We start from the raw sequence: 20,454 nt of genomic DNA, 5'->3' as shown, positions 1-20,454 counted from the left end.
TTTCCCATCTTCCCCTTCATTTTAAGGTAACAATCCAAGCAATCACTCCAAAATAAAATAACGATCAAAACCAACGTATTCTGTTGTAACTAAACTACATCAAATAAAATGTCCTGCTTCTAATTTCTTTGAGCATTTTAAGTTGGTAGTAGGAATTCCAAACGAGATTAAGCCTGATTACTATGTCCACAAAAAAAAAAAAAAAAGGGCTTATCTTTTGAGAACACAAAAAAACTTTTGGATAAGTAATGATCAAATGTAGGGAAAATTATTCAAAATATTTCTCATATTTTGTTAAATGAATTTTTTGGTTCTTTACTTTTAAAACGTTAACTTTACGTTCCTTACAAATTCAAATTACTAAAATTAGGTCTCAACCTAAATTTTCAATTACTTTTTAGTTTGAAATCACCATGTGACTCGTATACAATTATTTTTTACGTAAAAAAAAAGGTCAAATCTCACTTTTTTTAGTTACAAAAATAAATGTGGATTGGATCATATGCTACTTCTTTTGGGAAAAAAATAAATATGATTCAGCTTAGATCCTTTTTTTAAATGAATATGGATTGAATTGTTGGTTTAACTATAAATGACATATAATCTTTTTGCCCTTAAAAAAAATAAATATGTGTCAGTTACATGATGGATTCAACGTAAAAAATAATCAAAAATCTAGGTTGGAACAAAAATTTATCAATTTGATTTTGTAAGAAACGTCAAGTTATCATTTTAAAAGTGAATAATGAAAAATTTTATTTGATAAAATGTAAGTGACGTTTTGAATGATTTTTCCTTAAATGTACTCATCTTAAAATGGTCTCGCAAGATAGACAATTAATGACTTTATATGCGGTTTAATTTATAAATGTTTCCTAACAAACTTTGAACACTTCGAAGCTTACCCTTACATTGTCCCTTGTTAAGGGCCTACGCCCGCCCTCTTACCAAAAAAAAAAAAAAAAAAAAATCAAATTTTCAAGCCTTTTTATATCAATAGAAAAATGGTTAAACATAAAAGAGTAAACACTTCAATTTGGCTGAGTAATCATACAAAAATGAATCTTTTTCATTGCATTATAAACTCATTTTTTAATTACTTTTTGTTTAATCTTCCTAATCATACCTTCTCTTTTATTATCACATACATCACATCACGTAATAAAAAGTGACATACTATTTAAATTATATTTTTTGTCATTTAACTAATTTTTATTTTAAATTGCCTGCTCAACTCATATAAATGAAATACTAGTGAACATTCGATCTAACTTTTTGTGAAAAAAGCAAATTAAATGGAAAAATATGACAAAATCTGACTAATATTATGTGAGTCAGATAGATTTTTTAAAATAAAAAACAAATGTATTAGAAAAAAGAAAGAAAGAAAGAAAAAGAAAACGATTTGGATAGTTTTCTTTTATTGCCTTCAAAAAAAAAAAAGAGAGAGAAAAAGCCATGGGTTTGTTCCACGGCAGTTAAAGCAGAAGCGGGGTGAAAAGTGTAAGACGTGGGAAAAGGGAGGGGGCAGGTGCTAATATAAGCAAAATGGAATTCTAACATCGTTGCAGCATTTCGGCTTAACCGTGGCATAGAAGATGAGTCGCCGAGGGGAAAAAATAAAATGGGGAGAGAGAAGGAGAGCACAGCTAAAGCTTAAAGGCGGCCTTATTATTTAAGGGTATAGTGATTTGTAGAGAGAGAGAGAGAGAGAGAGAGAGAGAGAGAGGAGAGAGTGGAGGTGAGTTAACTCGTAACTGAGTCGGGTCAGCGACACCAAGAAAAAAGGTGCCGAATCCAACAAACCCAAATCACACTCACGCTCACAGGGGCTTTTTGAAGAGGGTTGGGGTGGGTTGGTTGGGGACTAAGCGAAAAATGGAGAAGATTTTAGAGAGGAGTCTTCTTTGCCCGGTTTACTACCACTATTATTCTTATGCTTATTGCCTGCTGGTCATCATCATCATAGGAGGAGGAGGAGGACTTGACTTGTTATTTGTACTAGTACTATTAACCAGAGACCCTATCTCCTTCCTTTTCACATCTCAAACCCTAATCACAACCAACAACAAACACGCCACCCCAATTCCCTCGCTTTTTTCTGCTCTCTTTCCTTCTTCATACCCCCCCCCCCCCAACAAAACCAACCCACCATTCTACCTTCTCTATGTTGTCCTCTTCTTTATCCTTCTCCATTATATTTCTTTTCTTCGCCTTCTCTTTCGACTGTCCGTTCTGCTAAGGTAATTTTCTTTCTTTTCTCGCTTTGCCAGTTTAATTACGTAAATTGGGATGGTGGCTGGGGTTTCTGTTGATTTGAGTTTCTTCCGTGATCCTTTCGGGGAATTTGTTGGTGGGTTCTCTGATTTGTGCTTGTTTGGCATCTGGGTTGTTGATGCTCCGTGGTGATCAATTTGTGTGACCTTGCATTGGAAATGATTTTCGACTTGGGGTTTTTTTTTGGGGAAGAAAAAGCGGCAGTTCTGTTGGCCGCACAAGGTTTGGCTACGGGGATATTATCTTCTTATTTTTCTAGGAGGTCTCGAATTGATTTGTCTTGTTTTGGACGGACTATATTCAATTTTCTGAGTTCAAATATCCGTAGTTTGATTTGTTAGCATATCTTACAAGTTTGAGTTGTTTCAATGTTCTCCTTTTTAGTTTATTTTATTTTTCCTGCTAGATCTTTTGCTCCTGGCATTATTATGTTAGAATTGGTCAGTTTGCCTGCCTTCATTAGTGTGCCCTGATACGTCCGTTAGTCGAATTGTTGAGTTTGCTTTGGTTGCTTTGTTTCCACACGTGGAATGCACTTGATTTAATGTTGTTGCTTAATGCAATTTCTGGAAACTTGTTCTTATAATATGCTTTTAGTTCCTTATCTGAACTTTTCTTATACTTCTTCTTCTTCTAACACTCCTTGTGCAATGGTGTTGCTGATGATTTATTCAACTAATAGCTGCTTTCTCCTTTTACTTTTTTTTTTTAAATAGTGTGGATGAAGTTCTTCTTATAATATCTCAATTTCATGATTTACAGTTGTTAACTTTGGTGTGCCAGCATTTCCTTTACGTTACTAAGTTGATTCATCACAGTTCCTCTTAACTTCTAAGTATTCTTCATATCCCTAATATTTTCAGGTACACCAGGTTTAAGAGTTCCTGTAAGATCTACTCCAGAACTTAGTGGCCTTTGTAGCCTAAGCATTTAAGGTTCATTCTGTGTGATGGAGGATCTTGGAGGTTCTCGATTTGATGGTCTTGGAATTGCAGTGAGAAAGAAGAGGAGCCAAACTTCACGCCGGCCTAGACCTGAACCACACCTATTCTGTGAAAACCATGACCCATCATCCTTGTCATCCATTCCCATTTCAGATGATGCAGGCAAGGTCTCCAGTGATGACAATGCTGGAGATGCCGATTCTAGAGGGAAAATTTTTAACCTTAATCAGTGCATGTCAAGAGGTCCTTCTACTTCCAAAGATGACGTCGATAATATGTATAAAAAGATAAAGGAGGATGAGGGGGGATCTGATGCACTACATACTATTGGAGGTGTTGGAGATGGCACTGACTATGGGCAGGCTGTTGCTCGTGGATGTCTAGGATTGAGTGGGGATGGTATAGGAAACGAGAACAAGCTGAAAAAGGTTAAACTGAAGGTTGGTGGAGTCACACGTACAATTCAAGCCAAATCCACGCCCAATGGCATCTTAAATAATGGAATTTCTGCAAAGCCTGCTCGATCTTTGGATCCGCGGGCACGACAGAGGCTGATTCTTCAGGTTTGTCACCTCAACTTCTTTGAAGCCAATATATTGTTTCTTCATATCTGTGCCAAAATATTTGGCCTGCATCAGTGTAAAGTATTTTATTGATTTGTGGACTCTTTTTAGGTTTATTCTACTCTTTCAGAATTACATGTTCTTGACAAAGATGATAAACTGCATTTTATACGAGAATCCATAAAAAAAAAAAGGCTCTACCTAGTTTTTTTTAATCCTTGTAAGTACAATCAGGTCTGAGAAAGGTGAAGAAAATAGAATGTTTAGCTATTGGTTGTTTTTATGCTAACTTCATGATTGAAACCAGTCAGTAGGCAAAGTTGAGCCGAATTAAGTTTTCTGTGGCTTCGAATTTGCATTGTAAGTCTGTGATTGGTATTCATGTGGTGTATAAACTGATTAGCTCACATCAGTTTATAGATTCTCACTTTAGCTTTACTGGATCTTGTTGCCCGCATGTGTTAGTTTTGGCTGAAAACCGGGACTTTCCATAAAGAAAATAAAAATTCAGAGATTTGCTTCATATGTTGTAATTGCATTTGGAATAAACTTCTTTGAGTAAGACACTGGATACGTTTATTGGGCAAGGTATATATTGCTTACTGCTTGTATGGCAAACATATCTTTAACATTAATTTCTGATGGTTGTCATTTGACCTTTTACCATTAATACCTTATGGAAGTTTTCTAACTTTTTATCTCAACTTCAGGACGGTGCAGACCATCCCCCCTTGGATCAGAAAAGTGGTTTACCAGGGGTCCCATCGAAGGATTTCCCAAGAGGCAGACTTAGTCTTGGGAAGATGGTCGCGAAGAATGGCATTGAAAAGCCAGGTGAGAAGCCAGATCCTGTTCGTAAGAGTAGGAGGGTCCCAAAGAAACGTGTTTTGGATGGGGCATTTGATGAAGATGAGGATGATGATGAGCTCCGATATCTGGAGAAGATAAGAATTCCAAAGGTAGCAGGTCATAGGGATTTTGATGCGGAATCAACAAAGAAACAGAGAAACCTTTTGAGGGTTTCTAAAGGTGAAAAATATGAAATTCTGGATGAGGTTGGAAACTCTAGCAAAGATGGCAAGAGGTCTAGATCTGACCGAGGTTCAGAGGATACAGATTATGAGGAGGAAATGCTGTCTGATGTTGAGCCTGAAGCAAAGAAGAGGAAGCAAAGAAAGGATTCATTTGATTCCCCACCAGAAAGCAAGAGGGAAATTACACTAACTACACGCCAGAGAGCCCTTTTGTCGAGCAAGGACACATCTACTACTTTTGGTGCAAGTCAAATCGAGTTCCCAAATGGTCTACCACCACCCCCACCTCGAAGTTAGTATAGTATTTTCCTTGATTGTTTTCTTTTTTCTTTGTTGTTATTCCGAGATATTGTTATTTTGGTAAATCAATTTGTTGGTTATTTTCTTGAATACAGAGCAAAAAGAGAAACTGACAGAGGTAGAGCAGCAAGTGAAGAAAGCAGAGGCTGCTCAGAGACGAAGAATGCAAAATGAGAAGGCAGCTAGGGAATCAGAGGTTTCTTACTTACTATCAACATATTTTGCCTAGTTTTGCTATTGTGGAAATAGCTTGACAACATTAATTTTGTAGGCTGAGGCAATCAGAAAAATACTTGGTCAAGATTCTAGTAGGAAGAAGCGAGAGGATAAAATGAAGAAGCGTCAAGAGGAGCTGGCTCAGGTACTTGCTGTGGTGAAGATTTGGCACATTAAATTAATGACAAAACAGAGTGTCATGAAGATTTACTACATTAAATTCTTGACAAAACAAGTAATCCTAGTATCTCAATTTGCAGGAAAAGGCTGCCAATGCTCAGATGCTCGCATCAAAGACCATTAGATGGTCGATGGGCCCTGCAGGGACTGTTATCACTTTCCCACATGAAATGGGTTTGCCTAAAATATTTGACCCAAAACCTAGCAGGTAAGAGTCCTTATATGTTTGGTCACCCTTCTTTTACCCAACACCCCCCACACCCAAAAAAAAGGCGGGCAGTGGGATGAAATTTTCTGGTGTTGTACTGCAAATGCAGACTAGAATTAACAGCCTAGATTAGGCTGTGTCTGCTGCGGGTCTCTCTCAGTCCAAATAAGAATTTTACTTTTCACGAGTGGGTTTGGGTGGTCTTTCGAGCCACATCAGCTGTGGTTTGATGTCAGCAACTGATTGGCGCAGCGAGGTGTTGCACTTGCCCCTGCAGGATTCTCCCACTCCCTTCCCCGAAAACAGAAAAGCACACACACATACTTGCGAACACTCTCTATCTCTTTTCTTTCTTCTCTTTGTTTATTTGAAACTTTATATGTTATACTTTTTTGTGGGAAATTGGAGCAAAGAATTGATACTAATGGAGATGTTTTCTCGATTTTGATATGAAATGTCAGATATCCACCACCACGTGAAAAATGTGCTGGCCCTTCTTGTACCAACGCGTACAAGTATCGGGATTCTAGGACAAAGCTGCCTCTTTGCAGTCTCCAGTGTTACAAGGCAATTAATACAGAGATACAGGCGAAAACAGCCTGCCAGAATTGATGCAGTCTTGTGTTCAGCATTTCATGCAGATATTCATGCACAGCGATTGTTCGATGTGCGAGAGATTGATGCAATTGCATTTCATCGCAGAATTGTTAATATGTAAACAGTACCAGTGGTTGTATACAGCTCCACATGATTGCAGTGTTGGTTGCATGGCAGGTGCTGGATGGGGATCTCGTACCCGGTGGAAAAAATCGTGCCATCGTAACTGTTAATCCTAAACTTGGTTCGAGTATCTATTCCGGGCAGTTGAGCGGATGAAACTGTATAGGAGTTTCCTAGTGTGGTGTGTAAAAGTTGATACAATGTACTCTTTTTCTGCCTAGCAAGGCACTCAGTAGTCAGGAGTGTGAGGTGTAGAAGAGGGTCTTGTGATTCTTTGGGTCATACTGCAAATGTTGTGACCAGCTCGCCAATCATGTCTTGTTTCATGGCAATCGGACCTTGACTGAGATGCAAATTAAACCCAAGTCGCCAAGCATGCTTGTGGAGTAGTAATTTGGCCCCTGTTTTTGGCATATAAATGCTAGGCATTTTGACGTTGTAGATTTTGTTTAATGGTGTACCCTTTTTTGACATTTAGAAACTCTTTTTAACACAAAAGCTGAGTTGCATGTGGAGTGTTAATGTGACGCTTATGTTTATGTAGCGTTCTTTCTCGTTACATAAGTAAGTAGGTCTGTTGATTTTGTATTTGTTCTTCTGGGTACATGTGCATGCTTTATTCAAGTGCCCTACATTGTCTCCTGTTCTCTTTTTTACTCCTCTTGCAAGTAGAAAAACGACGTCTTCGTTTGGATTAGTTATTTTTTGGGATATTTTTAAAAAATTTTACTGTATCAGAGTTTTTAAAGTATATTTTAAGATATTTTTAGAATATATTTTAAAATATTTAAGAGTGATGGAGTTTTTAGAATATATTTTGAGATATTTTTTAAATTTTAAAAAAAAATTAGAGTACTTTTTAAAAATCATATATATATAATAAAATCGTATTTTCATCCTTATCTTTTTATTTTGTCTCTTTCCTACGTGGTTTAAGGACAAGTAGGTGCAACGCGTTTTATGAGTTAACCCCCTAATAATCTACGCTATTCCATCCCTCTTTTTTCTCTTGCCTTTACAATTCTAAATATTCATTCCATAATTATCTTTTCCATTCTTTCACCTTTTTTTCCTTTAACCCTAATCGTCAAGGCTAAATTTCTTAGGGATTAGTATAAATAATTTTGAATTATGTTTTTAACTCTCTCTCATCTTTAACTCAAAAGTTCGAAATATCAATTCAAATATTAGATTATCTTTATCAGATTATCGCTATCGCAGATACTCTACATTTTTACTCATATACATGGTTCTCGATCTATTATTCATCACTTTATCAAGCAGTGAAAACGTTTACACTTTTTTACCAATTTTTTTAGAATTTTTTTTTTAACTTCAATGCAAGGACCGCATTTGGACTTTGTTTATGCTCGCTGTCACCTTCTTCTTAACTAAATCATTGAATTTGAATTTTCTAAGTAAGCCTTCAAAAATTACAGTTTGGTTTTTATTTCTGGCAAGATTTTGTAATTAATTTGTTATTTCAATTTATGGATTCACTCTTCAATTCAAGTAGAACACATATTGCTTTTTGGTTAGTGATTTAAAAGTGGCCTTTTAAACTATGTGATTTCACAAGTTTTTTTAATTTCCTTTGACAATTTATTAATTGTCTTCAACAATGTACTATTTTTTTTATTTTCTAAGTTTCTGGGGTTAAAAAAAATTTGTGAAGTTTTCAATATTTTTTTTTAGACTTTAGTAGAAAGTTTCTAAAAAAAAAGAAGGGATAATATCAGAAACCTCCCCTGAGGTTTCTTGAAATATCACTAAGCTTCCCCCACATTTTGGAAATCTCTCCTACCACCCCTCAAGTGATGGCGAGGTCAGAAGTCACTATAAAAATTCATCAGTTGCCAATAATACCCTTGTTTCTGATGTGCTCTTATTGAGCTGATAAAATGAAAAAAAAATGACAATATCACTAAGCATGCAACTGTATAAGGAGCGGGAAACCATTGCCGCCTAGAAACTGAGTTCCGTACGTGTATCATAGCGCCATTTTGCTCTGATAAGACATCTAAGTGCCCGGGAAATGCCAAGGAATAAAATACTACTTATAACTGTGATTGTTATTTATAGCTTGGAGAACCACTTGAAGCTATGTTTCTGGAAATCTCTTGCTGGATATTGCAGAGGAGGAGAAATATGGCACTTGAATAAATTGCATGCGTTCGGTTGGACTAAAAGTGTGATTGTCAAAACTAAGCTGCAGAACAAGTAAAAATCTTTCACTGCTGGTTGATATGATCAACATGTAACAGGAGAAAATGCAGGTGTCATGAAGCTTTCTATTTGGTTTGCCTATAATATCTCTGTTTTCCTTGTGTTTTTGTGTTTTGTTGGACTTGATGACCGGGTTTATAATCCAACCAGACCCTTTGTATGCTCTTGTTTTATTAAGTATTGTTGATGTTGGATGCTGTAAAGAATGTGTGATTTGATGATGTATGTCTGACCTTTATAAAGTTGATGAATATTGAGTTTTTTGAAGCTGTAATACATAAGAAGAGCTTAGCTTTGTATATTAAAGCTGCAATACATATGACAAGCTCTAAGTGTAGTGTATACAGTTGGTTAGTAGACAAAAGTGAAAATTTAAATGAAAAGCTGGTTTAGTTGCTTGTTCATGGAGCTGCTATGAAGGTTCTGTTTTGCAACCTGAGTTTGACTTTGAATATAGCAACCTGAGTATGTGATCCGTATAGCAACTGATTGAGACTTTTCTTGGGAACACACTGATATGTAGGATGGGAAGAATTATTGCACATGATATTGTAGTCCATTACATGGGAAACACTGTCAGAATTCCTAATGCCGATCCAAACAACTACCAATATATTGACCTTCTTGGCGATGTTACTGATAAGGCAATGAATGATTTGCCTGGAAATTTGAACATGCTTGTGCATATGAAATGTGCGATTCCTTGGACAACAGGCTTTATGGACATCAGTAGTGACAAATCAGTATCTGATATGTTCAAAGTTCATGAACAAGATCTTGTTATAAACTTGTACTTGTTGCACCTGGATATTATTCCTACTACAGAGGAGAATATGGTAGACAACAGGAATAACCAACTTCAGGATGCACAGAAAGACATAGGAATAAAAAAAGCTCCTATTCCTGTAGTTGACAGTGAGGGTGATGATGAGATTTATGCCTCTAGTTCTGATGATTCTTGGAATGATGATATAGATAGTGATTTGGAAGATGTCATAGCTGAAGATAGGGCCTTAATTTCTTCCAGTGACAAGGAGGAAAATGACTTGTCTGATTATGAGGAGATTGAGGATGCAGAAGTTGTGCCTGATTCAGAATCTGACCAAGAATCAGATCCTATGAGAGCAATCATGCAGTAAAAAATGTGGACTTACAATCCAAGAGAGGACATTGAGTTTGAAAAAGAGATGCTATTTACCAATGTGGATGCATTTAGAGCAGTGTTAAAAGACTATACTATTCAGAAAGGATTTCCATTGGTGAGGTTGAAAAATGAAAATAGCAGGTGCACTGCCAAGTGTGGTGCTGAGGGTTGTAACTGGAGGATTCATGCATCCCCAATTGCTAATACAACCATATTCATGGTAAAGACATATACACCTGAGCATACGTGTGTCATGGATAGGAAAAACTCAGAAGCAACATCAGATTGGATTGCAAAAAAATTAATTTCTGTTATGAGAGATCATCCAGAGATGACAAGCAATGGAGTAAAGGCTGAAATGCAGAAGCATGAAGTCTTGCCAAGTAGAATGCAAATTTACAGGGCAAAAAAGAAAGCCTTGGAAGCACTAGAAGGCTCACACAGTGAGGCCTATGAAAAGTTACCAAAATATGCTGAACTTTTGAGGATTAATAACCCAGGAAGCATCATGAAAATTCACTATGATAGGCCAAATCTTCTGGTGGAGCCTAAATTTCTGAGATTGTTCATAAGTTTCAAGGCACAAAGAGATGGTTTCCTGGCAGGTTGCAGGCCATTTATTAGATTTGATGGCTGCCATTTGAAATGTGCATTTGGGGGCATTCTGTTGACTGCTGTTGCTCTTGATGGGAACAACAGTTTGTTTCCATTAGCTTTTGCTGTTGTTAAGTGTGAAAACAAGGAAGCTTGGAGTTGATTTTTTTACTATTTTCAGGATTTCTTTGGACCATTTCCAAACAATATTCCACTCACCTTCATGAGTGATAGGCAGAAGGTATGTTTCATGTATAATATTTCTTCCATTGCTGTTTTGCATGGCTGTCAAGTATTTGAAGGAATTTGTTTCTGTCCATTCTCTGTATAGGGACTAAACCTTGCATATGAGGAACAAGTGCCACAAGTTGCTACACGATATTGTGATTGACACATCTACAGCAACTTCAAAGTCAAATTTTCAGGATTGCTTTTAAGGAGATTTTTTTGGCAAGCAGCTAAAAGCTATAATCTGATAGGACACAATAAGGCTATGAAAAGAATAAAGAATATTAACATAGATGCTTGGAGATACTTAGCAAACATTCCTAAGTGTAATTGGGCAAGGCATGCATTTTCTGCTAAAATTAAATGTGATCATGTCACCAATAATTTCACAGAATCTTTTAGTGCATGGGTTGGTGAACTGAGAGAAATGAATATACTTGCTCTGGCTGATGGACTGAGGCAAAAATTTATGAAGAAACTACATAAGAGGTATCAAAAAGGCTGCACATAGACATCTAGGCTTACTCCACATGTTACTGGTAAGCTGAAGGATATTGCATCTAAATCAAGAAGGTGTTCATTGACAATGGCAAGTGAGAACACATTTGAAGTAGCAGATGTGGATAAGTCCTATATAGTCAAGTTGCATGAGAGGACATGTGAATGCGGGGCTTTCCAGTTGACTGGCATTCCTTGCAAACATGCTGCACTAGGAGCTATTTATAGAAGGGAGAAACTGGAAAGCTATTGTGATGCAACTTTTTCAAGATATCAATATTTAAAAACATATGCATTCATGATCAACCCAATTCCAATTGTGAATAGGTGGCCTCCTATGGAAGATGTGACACCAGCAGTAGTTTTGCCACCACTACTTAGAAGAAGAGCTGGCAGACCAAGAAGAAATAGAGAAGAGCACCTGATGAATGAGCTCCTACATCTCAACACAAGAGATCAATCAGTTTCAGGTGCTTTAGGTGTGGTACATTTGGACATAATAGGAGAACTTGTCAAGGAGCTCCTGTTGCTGAAAAAAGAAGCAGCAGTACCTCTGCAAATCAGGTAGCAAGTCGAAGAGGAATGCCAGGAAGAGGCATTGCCAATACTAGATTAGCAGGATATGTTCTATAGGTAATTGTAGCAGTTGTATATTTACAGTATCTTTATGTGTATTTGGGAATTGCAAATGAGCTTAGCATTTTGTCATGATTTGTCAGGAACATGCACAAGGAAATGTCCCAGTGATTGTGTCAAGTCAAAGTAGTAATGGAAGCACTCAAAATCAAATTGCTGGAGCTAATGTTCAACTTAATCATTCTGCTAGCACTAGTACTAATACCAGAAGGGTAATGCTAATCAGAAATTAGTTTCATCACTTATTGCTAACTATTTTAACTGTCAAGGCCATTAGTTTAATAGAATTTGCTACATGGCTTCAGAGAGGAGGGCCAAATGCATGGGTTGGAACTACTGTTGCTAACAATAATAAGAGAGCCAGACGAAATGCAGCTCTTAATCCACATCAAACTCCAAATATCACTGCATCTGCAAGAGCTCCAACAGTCACTGCATCTTCAATATCCACTTCTGCAACTACCACTGAAACTCACAATGACAATAGCAGCATCAGTATGTGGTTCTAATTAGTACTAGTAATATGAGTTTTGCTTTGGGAGACTGATCTGGTACAGTTGTATATGTAGCAATCCTCATCATCTGCAAATGATGTTTTTAGATGATGTTTTCAATTCTTAAAGGATTGCTATATACTTTTGCTAAATATTATTTGTACCGTATGCCAAGTACTTATATGCATTCCCAGTCCCAGTGAACAAATCTTGGACATATGTTTTGGTACTATATGGTGGAATTTCAATTTACTCTTGCCAAGTATGCTCTGCTTTTTTTAACTCTATGTCTCGGATTCCTTACCATTATGTATGGAAGCTTTACTGTTGTTTTCTAATGAACTTTGCAGTAAAGTATTGTTGTACTTAAGGAACTTCACCTGAGTGCTTATATGCATTTTCCATCAAGTATGACTTTTGGTATAACAATAATGCAACAAATCTGGGGGGGCATATGTGTGAAGTAAAATACAGCTTCAACTCATTTTCGCATAGCTTAACATCATGTCCGACTTACACACGCCTTCTGGTTCTTTCATGTATGACCAGTAAGGCTCCAAACAGTTTGGAACACATCTACTACTACTAGAACAAGAAAGTGTGACTGCTTTAACTATTTGAATGAAAAGATAAATTGCTAAGAGTAGTAGATTGATGATGAACAAGATGGTGATAATTGCATTCTGTCGAGGCATCAAGTTACATTCATGATTTGCTGTCCTTAATGGAAGCACTGCACGATCAGCTTCATTTCTTTGGCTTTGCACTTCTTCACCTTCATTTCTTGGGCTCTGCAACTCTTCACCTTCATTTCCTTCATACCACTGGAAGTAGTTGCACTTTGAATAACTAAAATATAGTTTATCCGGATTTCTTTCACTCTCTGAAATTCGTAATATAGCCTTGCGGTTGCATTTACAATACCGGTTCTTCATGCTTAATGATGAAGGTGATTTGTATGAGTGCCCTTCAAATGATGAACTAGCTATTGCTTTGCCCAGCTACCTCTCCATCTGCCTTACTTCAGCAGCGGTTCCTTCACCTTTTAATACTGCTGGAAGCACTCAAAGTAGCCATTGCATGTCCAACGGTCATGCAACAGTGCTCATGCCAGAAAAATACTCTCCAATTCATATTTTCCACCCTCTGCAATTTTTTTATGTCACTGTATCAGTTAATGTAAGGGTATGAAGGGAACTAAAATACTCTCCCTCCTCCAAAATGCATTTTCTATTGTTACTTTTGCTTAGAGGGGCTGACATTGTTAAGAAAATGTCAATTCAAGGGGTGGTAGGAGAGATTTCCAAAATGTGGGAGGAACTTAGTGATATTTCAAGAAATCTCAGGGAAGGTTTCTAATATTATCCCAAAAAAGAAAGTGTCACTGATTACATAAATGGCAAGGCATCAAGTTCATTGTCATACAACAATTCACGTCATGCAATAGACATTAGACTATTTAGATTTTTTATGTTTTTGACTTAAGAGCAAAATACGTCTTATGTTTTCATTTTGCTTCTATTAGCCGTGAACAGATTTAGAAGGTTTCTGTGTTCCTATGACTTGATTGATTCTGAATTCTGATCTTTTATTAATATTTCATTCGACTTCTTTTCTTTACACATTAACCTTTAAGCCATTTATATTAAGTACCAAAATTGATGTTTTGGTAATGGGTTGGCCATTCTTTTGTTTACAGAAAATCAGCCAAGATTGTTCTCGCCTATTTTCAAGTTTTTGAATGTTATCATATTGTCAAATTTTTTTTTTTTTTTTGCATTTTTGAATTATTAATCACTGAATTAGATGTTTAAATTTACATTATAAGACTATTTTTGAATAACAATATACACATAGTAATGTATTTAAAAAATGTTATAATAGATTATACAATAAGTTTGTATTTTATGCAAATATTTTTATGAATTACACTAAATAATTTATTATTTTTAAACAATTCCCATTCAATGAATGGGTACAAAACTAGTTTTTATAGTATTTAAAAAATTGATTTTTGAAAAATTGAAGAATCTAAATAGAGCTGTAAGGGGAACAATACATTCACATAAGAACCGTCTCGAGTAATATGCTACAAACGGATGCGGGACTTGATGACTTTGTAGCAAATAGCAAATGCAAAGCATGATTAGTTAAGTTAAATACACCTGATTGTGTTTGAAAACTATTATTTGCTTTCATTGCAAACATAATTTTTAACATATATTTTTTATCTTTTCAATCATTTTTTTATCTCACATACATCACATTATAAAAAGTGTTATAATAATTATTTTAAATAATTTCTTATCCAAATTTTATATGAAAGTTGGGATCATGTGTCCTTAATGCATAGTTTTTTATATATAGATAGAGAGAGTCAAAGAGAGCATAGAGTATAGGTTGAGTATATATATATAAAGATTTAGTTCTTGTTTAATAATTCAATTTAGTACTTAAATTTAATGAATTCAGATTTTAATATATTCATATTGTTCGATAACAAAAAATTGAACATCTGAATTAATTAAGTGGCACTGAATTTTTTCACATATGAACATATGTTCTAGGTAAAACTTATTCTCAAAATTAAGTGATAAACTATTCATTTATCACTGAGTGTAATTTACATTCAAATATATTAGATTTAATACTTAACAATTCAATAATTTAATCTATTCAAATTTCAGTTTTATCAAACGCAACCACAGGTAAGTTGGAGGATTAAATTGGCAAATATCCCAAGTAAATATTTCTGTTTGAAGGTGATGTTCTTCCTTGGTCAATCGATAATACCTACCGTATCTTTGGATAAACCCCGCCTTCTCCTTCTCCTTCTCCTCCTCCGTCCCACTCCACACCCCACACCCCACACCCCTCCATTCCCCTCCATTCCCTAGCCAGCCAGCCAGCAGCCACCACCGCTCAGAAACCACGCATGGCTCAATCTTGCATTTCCTCTTTGAGATTTTTCAACTCTTCTTCTTCTTCTTCCGCTCTCATCTTCCCTTCTCCAAACCCTAACCCTACGTCTACCTCTGCTTCCCAACTCAAATCTCTTTCCCTTGCTAATCCTCTCCCTTCTATTTCCTCCAGGTTACATCTTCTCCTCTCTCCCCGCTTTCCTGCCCCCTCCCCCGAATTCAACCTCCACACACCCCCCCCCCCCCCCCCAAAAACAAAGAACCCCAAAAAATTCACGCTCTTTATATACTATTTAACAAACATATTCTCTTCTTTCTAACTTTTCTGTTTCCTTCTTCTTCCCTTTTCAGGAAATTGAAAAAATCTTACTCTAATGCCCGGACTTGTACAGTCCTGGCAGTGTATTCCGGATGGCAGTCCCGGCCACCACCTGATCGGGCTTTACGCCAGGGTATTTGGTCTATCAGGTATTCCTATATTCCACCTTCCTTTTCTTTATTCCTTTTTTGTCCTTTTTTCATTTATGACCCAATTACACTACAACTTCATCCATTTTTCTACCTTTACCTATAAATCATATCTCTTCTCCACCAAAGGCAAATTACTTCTTCCCCTAGCTAAAAAATCTTCCTTTCTTAGATATAATTCGATGGTGATGCTTCTCTTTTTTTTTTTTTTCCTTTTTCTTTGGTCTTTTATGTTAAGGGATGATTTGCAAGTCCCAACGTCGCCCTACTTATCCCCATATGCCACCCAAGGAGCACAGGGCCCCCCTCCCATGCTTCCGGAGCGTTTCCAGAGTGTCATCAGTCAGCTTTTCCAACATGTACAACATTTTTCCCTCTCCACTTTCCTTCAAGTGCTGTATCTTTTTATTCTCTATCTATTAGCTTGACTGGCTTTCTTTTCTAACTGATGCATCTGAATACTAATATGTTTATTCCTTCTTCCAGAGGATAATACGCTGTGGCGGAGCTGTTGATGATGATATGGCTAACATTATTGTCGCTCAGCTTCTCTATCTTGATGCTGTTGATCCCACCAAGGTTTGCTTATTTTCTTGCTCACTTTTCACTTTTCACTTCTATATACATGCACATAAAGGAACATGTCTTTTCATCTCAGATTCTTGAATCTGTAATGATACTTTACCTCCTATCAACTCTTTGCCTGTCCATTGGTTCCTTGTATGCCTTGACCATGTTCTGAAACGGTAATGCTAGGAACTAAAGTTCTTTATGGATTTGTTTCATATCTCTCCACTTTTCTTGGGCATCTGATTTTTGTGATTTAAAATTCCCTTTGCATTTGCAGCACTCTAATTCTTATAATTTTGAGATTTGAGGGTATAGGGGCCTTTTTCTTGGTCGTTATTTGATAATGCTTGATTTAAGGGTAATCTGGAACATGGGGTTGTTTGCATTGAGAATGTGGCTATATGTTGGTTCATATAATTTCTGAACCACTAAAATCATATAATTTCTGAACCACTAAAATCATATTTCTTCTCTTTTGTGTAGTAATTCTGACACCATTTTGCATTTGCAAGAACAATACCTCTCTCGTTAACTTCATTGTAGATCTTGGTATGGATAATTTATATATCAAAATGCTCTGATATTTTGAACAGGATATTGTCATGTATGTCAATTCTCCAGGAGGATCAGTTACAGCTGGTAATATCTCTTTTGATCTTCAGCATGAAATTTATTGTTGGTATCTCTTTCATCTATTGGATTTATGAGTTTTCTGTTTCCTGTGAATTTCTTAGGTATGGCGGTATTTGACACAATGAGGCATATTCGCCCAGATGTTTCCACTGTATGTGTGGGACTAGCGGCTAGGTACGTATTCTTTTTCTATCTTATCCTTTGATAGGATTAATTTTTATTGTTGCTAAAAATATTGTTGGCTGGTTTCTTAATGTCCTCCTCAAATGGAGGATAATTCTTTTTCCCAAAATCTTCAACAATTTAACCATATTGTAGTTGATTTGCTTAAATTGTACCTTGGAGGTTATGAATCTCTGATCATCATTGGTGGTTGCAGTGGCTTGTCTTCTTTTTTGTTTTTCCACTTCTTTTTGTCCTTTTTTTTGTTGTGGGGGGGGGGGGGGGGGGGGGAGAGGGAGAGAGAGTGAGAGCGAGAGAGGGGGGTGTATACTAGTGAGCTTCAAATAAGAGGCACCACTAATATGCTACTAGCCGCAAATGAACTGAGATAATGCATTAGTTCTAGTGAATTGAACTCTTACCAAATATTGATTAAATATCTATTTTGAGACTATAAAATCAATATGGGTTGATTTGTAAATTGGCTTGTGCTTTCATATGACCAAGAAAAAAGATGAATATACTGTCTAGTTTGGGTCATGTGACTGATATACATGAATACTTGAACACATAAACTGAGCTTACTGAGTTCAGTAATCGTATGCTAAGTTACCGTTTTTTCAGGTGGATTTTAACAGTGAATTCAAAGATCATTTAGCAGAGTGAACATAAAAGAATGCAGAAAAGTAAGAAGGTCAATCCATGTATTTTTGAATGTGCTAAAACAAATTTCCGAAGCTTATATCTGCAGTAAATGAGGCAAATTTTGCATATCCCTATACTTGAAGTTAAAAATGGAGAACTTCAGAATTTACTTCACTGATAATCTCTTGAATATTGAAATTTGGAAGTTTTACTTCACTGGTTGTCTCAAAAGATGGGCTAGGATAGCTTATCAGGTAATTGGAGAACCACTATTTGCAGTGTGTGATTATCCTTCCGACAAAAAGAGAATCTCTATTATTCTTTTGTTTTCTTCTTGCTATGCAGCATGGGAGCTTTTCTGCTTAGCGCTGGCACTAAAGGTAAATAATAAAGTTTGGTTAATCAGTAGTAACACCCAATGTACAGTTGTTGATTTAAATGCCTAAATATGTTCTGCCATCATTCCATAAATTCTGCAGGAAAGCGATATAGCCTTCCAAACTCAAGGATAATGATCCATCAACCTCTTGGTGGAGCACAAGGTGGGCAGACCGACATAGACATTCAGGTGATTTGGTTTTTACGATCATATTTCTAGTGTGCCATTCTGCTGTTGATCAATCCTTTCGTGTAGATGCATCTCACTCTCTCAAGTGGAAGCATGCTTATTAACCGCTGGGAAGTAGATCATTAGCTTGTGAATTGCTTATTGTTTGCTTCTTTGGTTTTTTTACACACCCTTTTGGATGGAGGGAACACCTTTTTTTTAAAAAAAAAAAAAAAAAGAAATCTGCAAATCTCTCAGTCCGAGTCTGGAATCATGACTATGATGCTGCTACATAACCTGAAGAAAGAAAAACTGATTTGATACAACAGTTTCTTTGCCGTCATCCTGTTTGTGTCAATCCTTGACTTTCAAACTTTTAACATTTATGTTAGGAATTACTGTTTTTAATGAGAAGGTTGTGGGAAGTTTGATTTAATTTATATCTGCCACACCACCCTCACTTTTTTCATTTTTAATGGGCTAAATTACTACCAGGAGATTTAAGTGAATCATGTAATTGTGGTTGTGCAATTTGCTCTCTCTGTTAACTGCTTAAAATCTGTGTGCTCTCGTGAGCTGATTTGTAGTCTGTTTTATTCCCAAGGCAAATGAAATGTTGCATCACAAGGCCAATTTGAATGGGTACTTGGCATACCACACTGGTCAAAGCCTGGAGAAGATTAACCAAGATACAGACCGCGATTTTTTCATGAGCGCAAAAGAAGCCAAAGAATATGGGCTGATAGATGGTGTTATCATGAATCCTTTGAAAGCTCTCCAGCCTTTAGCCGCTACAGCTGATCAACAATAACAAAAGTGTTGTATAAGCTATCAGTTAGTTGCTGCATTAGATAAAGATTAAAAAGTTGTGTTCCTTCTGTTATAAGTGATGAAATCCATTATTCATCTGTCAGGGAGAATAGTTTTGTACTGCCATGTTAGGCAATTTTGGGTTCCTTCACTAAATGGTCTTGCCAGCCCCAAGGCCCCTAAAAACGAAGGAAATGAACAGAGAGTAATTTATATTCTTCAACCATGTCAAGGAAAAGGGCAGTAATCTTTGGGGTATTATTATCCACCGATTCTGGGTCTGGACTGGTAGCTATTCTTTCCACGTTGTCCTTGGAAGGTGGGGAACAGCTAACTTACAGGGGCTTGAGCGGTGCCTATATCTTAGGTAAAGAACAAAGCGGACTGTGTCTTGTGTCACGCTATCTGAACCGCCAAACCCCTCCCGGGGCCCCTTTTGCCGTGCTTGAGTGCTCACCGAAGTTCAATTGCTATTCTTGGCGTCTAGGTAGTGATACAGCTTGGAGCAGTGGATTGCGCTCGGCACAAATTGAAAGGACGATGCGTCTGAGCAAGTAATTGCCAAGCAAACAGCATGATCTCCAGTGCTTTGAGCAAACAGGAGGCGAGAAATGGCTTGTGTTAGACGTGGAATGAAATGAGAAGCTAATGGGTGAGTATGTGAAAACTGTCTCCGGAGCATGAGCTAAAAGTAAGCCATTGGTGTGGCGCTCGAACACGAAGCCAAACCCCGTCAGGACGACGGCCTATATAAACAGGCTACGACTCGGGGCTGGTGGTTGATGCTTCTGTATGGTACCGGCATATTTGATTTTCAGGCTGCCGTCTCAAATGAGCACCGCTTCTGGTAGTTGAATACGATCTCAGGGAGGGTTTACAAGAATTCCATACTAAAAAAAAAAAAAAGGAAAGCTTTCTCGTCAAATGAGTAAGATGCGGGCAATTCTTCAAGCTTATTTTCTTCCGATTTAGGTTTCTCGAGAGTCATAAGATGAGGCGCCGCGTTTCATTGGCATTTGCCCAATGCCCCCACTCTGTGATTCATAGTTGGATCCTAACTAACTCGCCCGAGAGAGAGTTCTTTTTCTTCCTTCTTCCTTGTTTAAGATGACGATGGATCACTAATATCCATGAGCGTTTCTTTTGCTTCTGCTTCATCGTGTAAAAGCATCCTAATTTCTCGGCCTCGGATTACAGACGCTTGCAATCCAATCTGTAAATTATTCAGAACTAATTCCTCGTTCTTGAATAACAAGCGAATGTCATCCAATTTCTGAATTATATATCCACCAAACAAAGAATGAAACCACCCACGGGATCCGGGCTCGCAGCCACAGAACAATTACGATGGCCAATCATTGTCTAATGCAATAATGAGAGACACCAATAATCAACCTCTTTGATGTGGCTGTCGAAGCTGCAGTTGAGGTTGTTAA

General features: G+C 37.0%; 3 protein-coding genes across 3 annotated transcripts; all 3 read left to right on the top strand.

Moving 5' to 3' along the window:
• The first annotated feature begins 1,677 nt into the window (after positions 1-1,677).
• Positions 1,678-6,985, top strand: LOC113718783 (uncharacterized). Its single transcript, XM_027243701.2, has 7 exons — positions 1,678-2,243; positions 3,141-3,784; positions 4,495-5,110; positions 5,214-5,314; positions 5,390-5,479; positions 5,595-5,722; positions 6,184-6,985. The coding sequence occupies exons 2-7, from the start codon at positions 3,227-3,229 to the stop codon at positions 6,332-6,334; spliced, it is 1,644 nt and encodes a 547-aa protein (XP_027099502.1). The 5' UTR covers positions 1,678-2,243; positions 3,141-3,226; the 3' UTR covers positions 6,335-6,985.
• Positions 6,986-9,810: 2,825 nt separating this feature from the next.
• On the top strand, positions 9,811-10,569 carry LOC113696475 (uncharacterized). The gene has a single exon (XM_027215887.1). The coding sequence runs from the start codon at positions 9,811-9,813 to the stop codon at positions 10,567-10,569; it is 759 nt and encodes a 252-aa protein (XP_027071688.1).
• A 4,474-nt stretch (positions 10,570-15,043) lies between these two features.
• Positions 15,044-19,276, top strand: LOC113718772 (ATP-dependent Clp protease proteolytic subunit 5, chloroplastic-like). Its single transcript, XM_027243691.2, has 9 exons — positions 15,044-15,355; positions 15,535-15,651; positions 15,890-16,010; positions 16,138-16,230; positions 16,815-16,860; positions 16,956-17,028; positions 18,007-18,041; positions 18,141-18,229; positions 18,813-19,276. Exons 1-9 carry the CDS (start codon positions 15,198-15,200, stop codon positions 19,017-19,019), a joined length of 939 nt encoding a protein of 312 aa, XP_027099492.1. The 5' UTR covers positions 15,044-15,197; the 3' UTR covers positions 19,020-19,276.
• Positions 19,277-20,454: the final 1,178 nt, after the last annotated feature.

This window comes from Coffea arabica, chromosome 1e, assembly GCF_036785885.1.
Source record: "Coffea arabica cultivar ET-39 chromosome 1e, Coffea Arabica ET-39 HiFi, whole genome shotgun sequence".
NCBI lineage: Eukaryota > Viridiplantae > Streptophyta > Magnoliopsida > Gentianales > Rubiaceae > Coffea > Coffea arabica.
The sequence above is the reverse complement of the archived record's forward strand: the minus strand, read 5'-3'. Positions and strand labels throughout refer to the sequence as shown.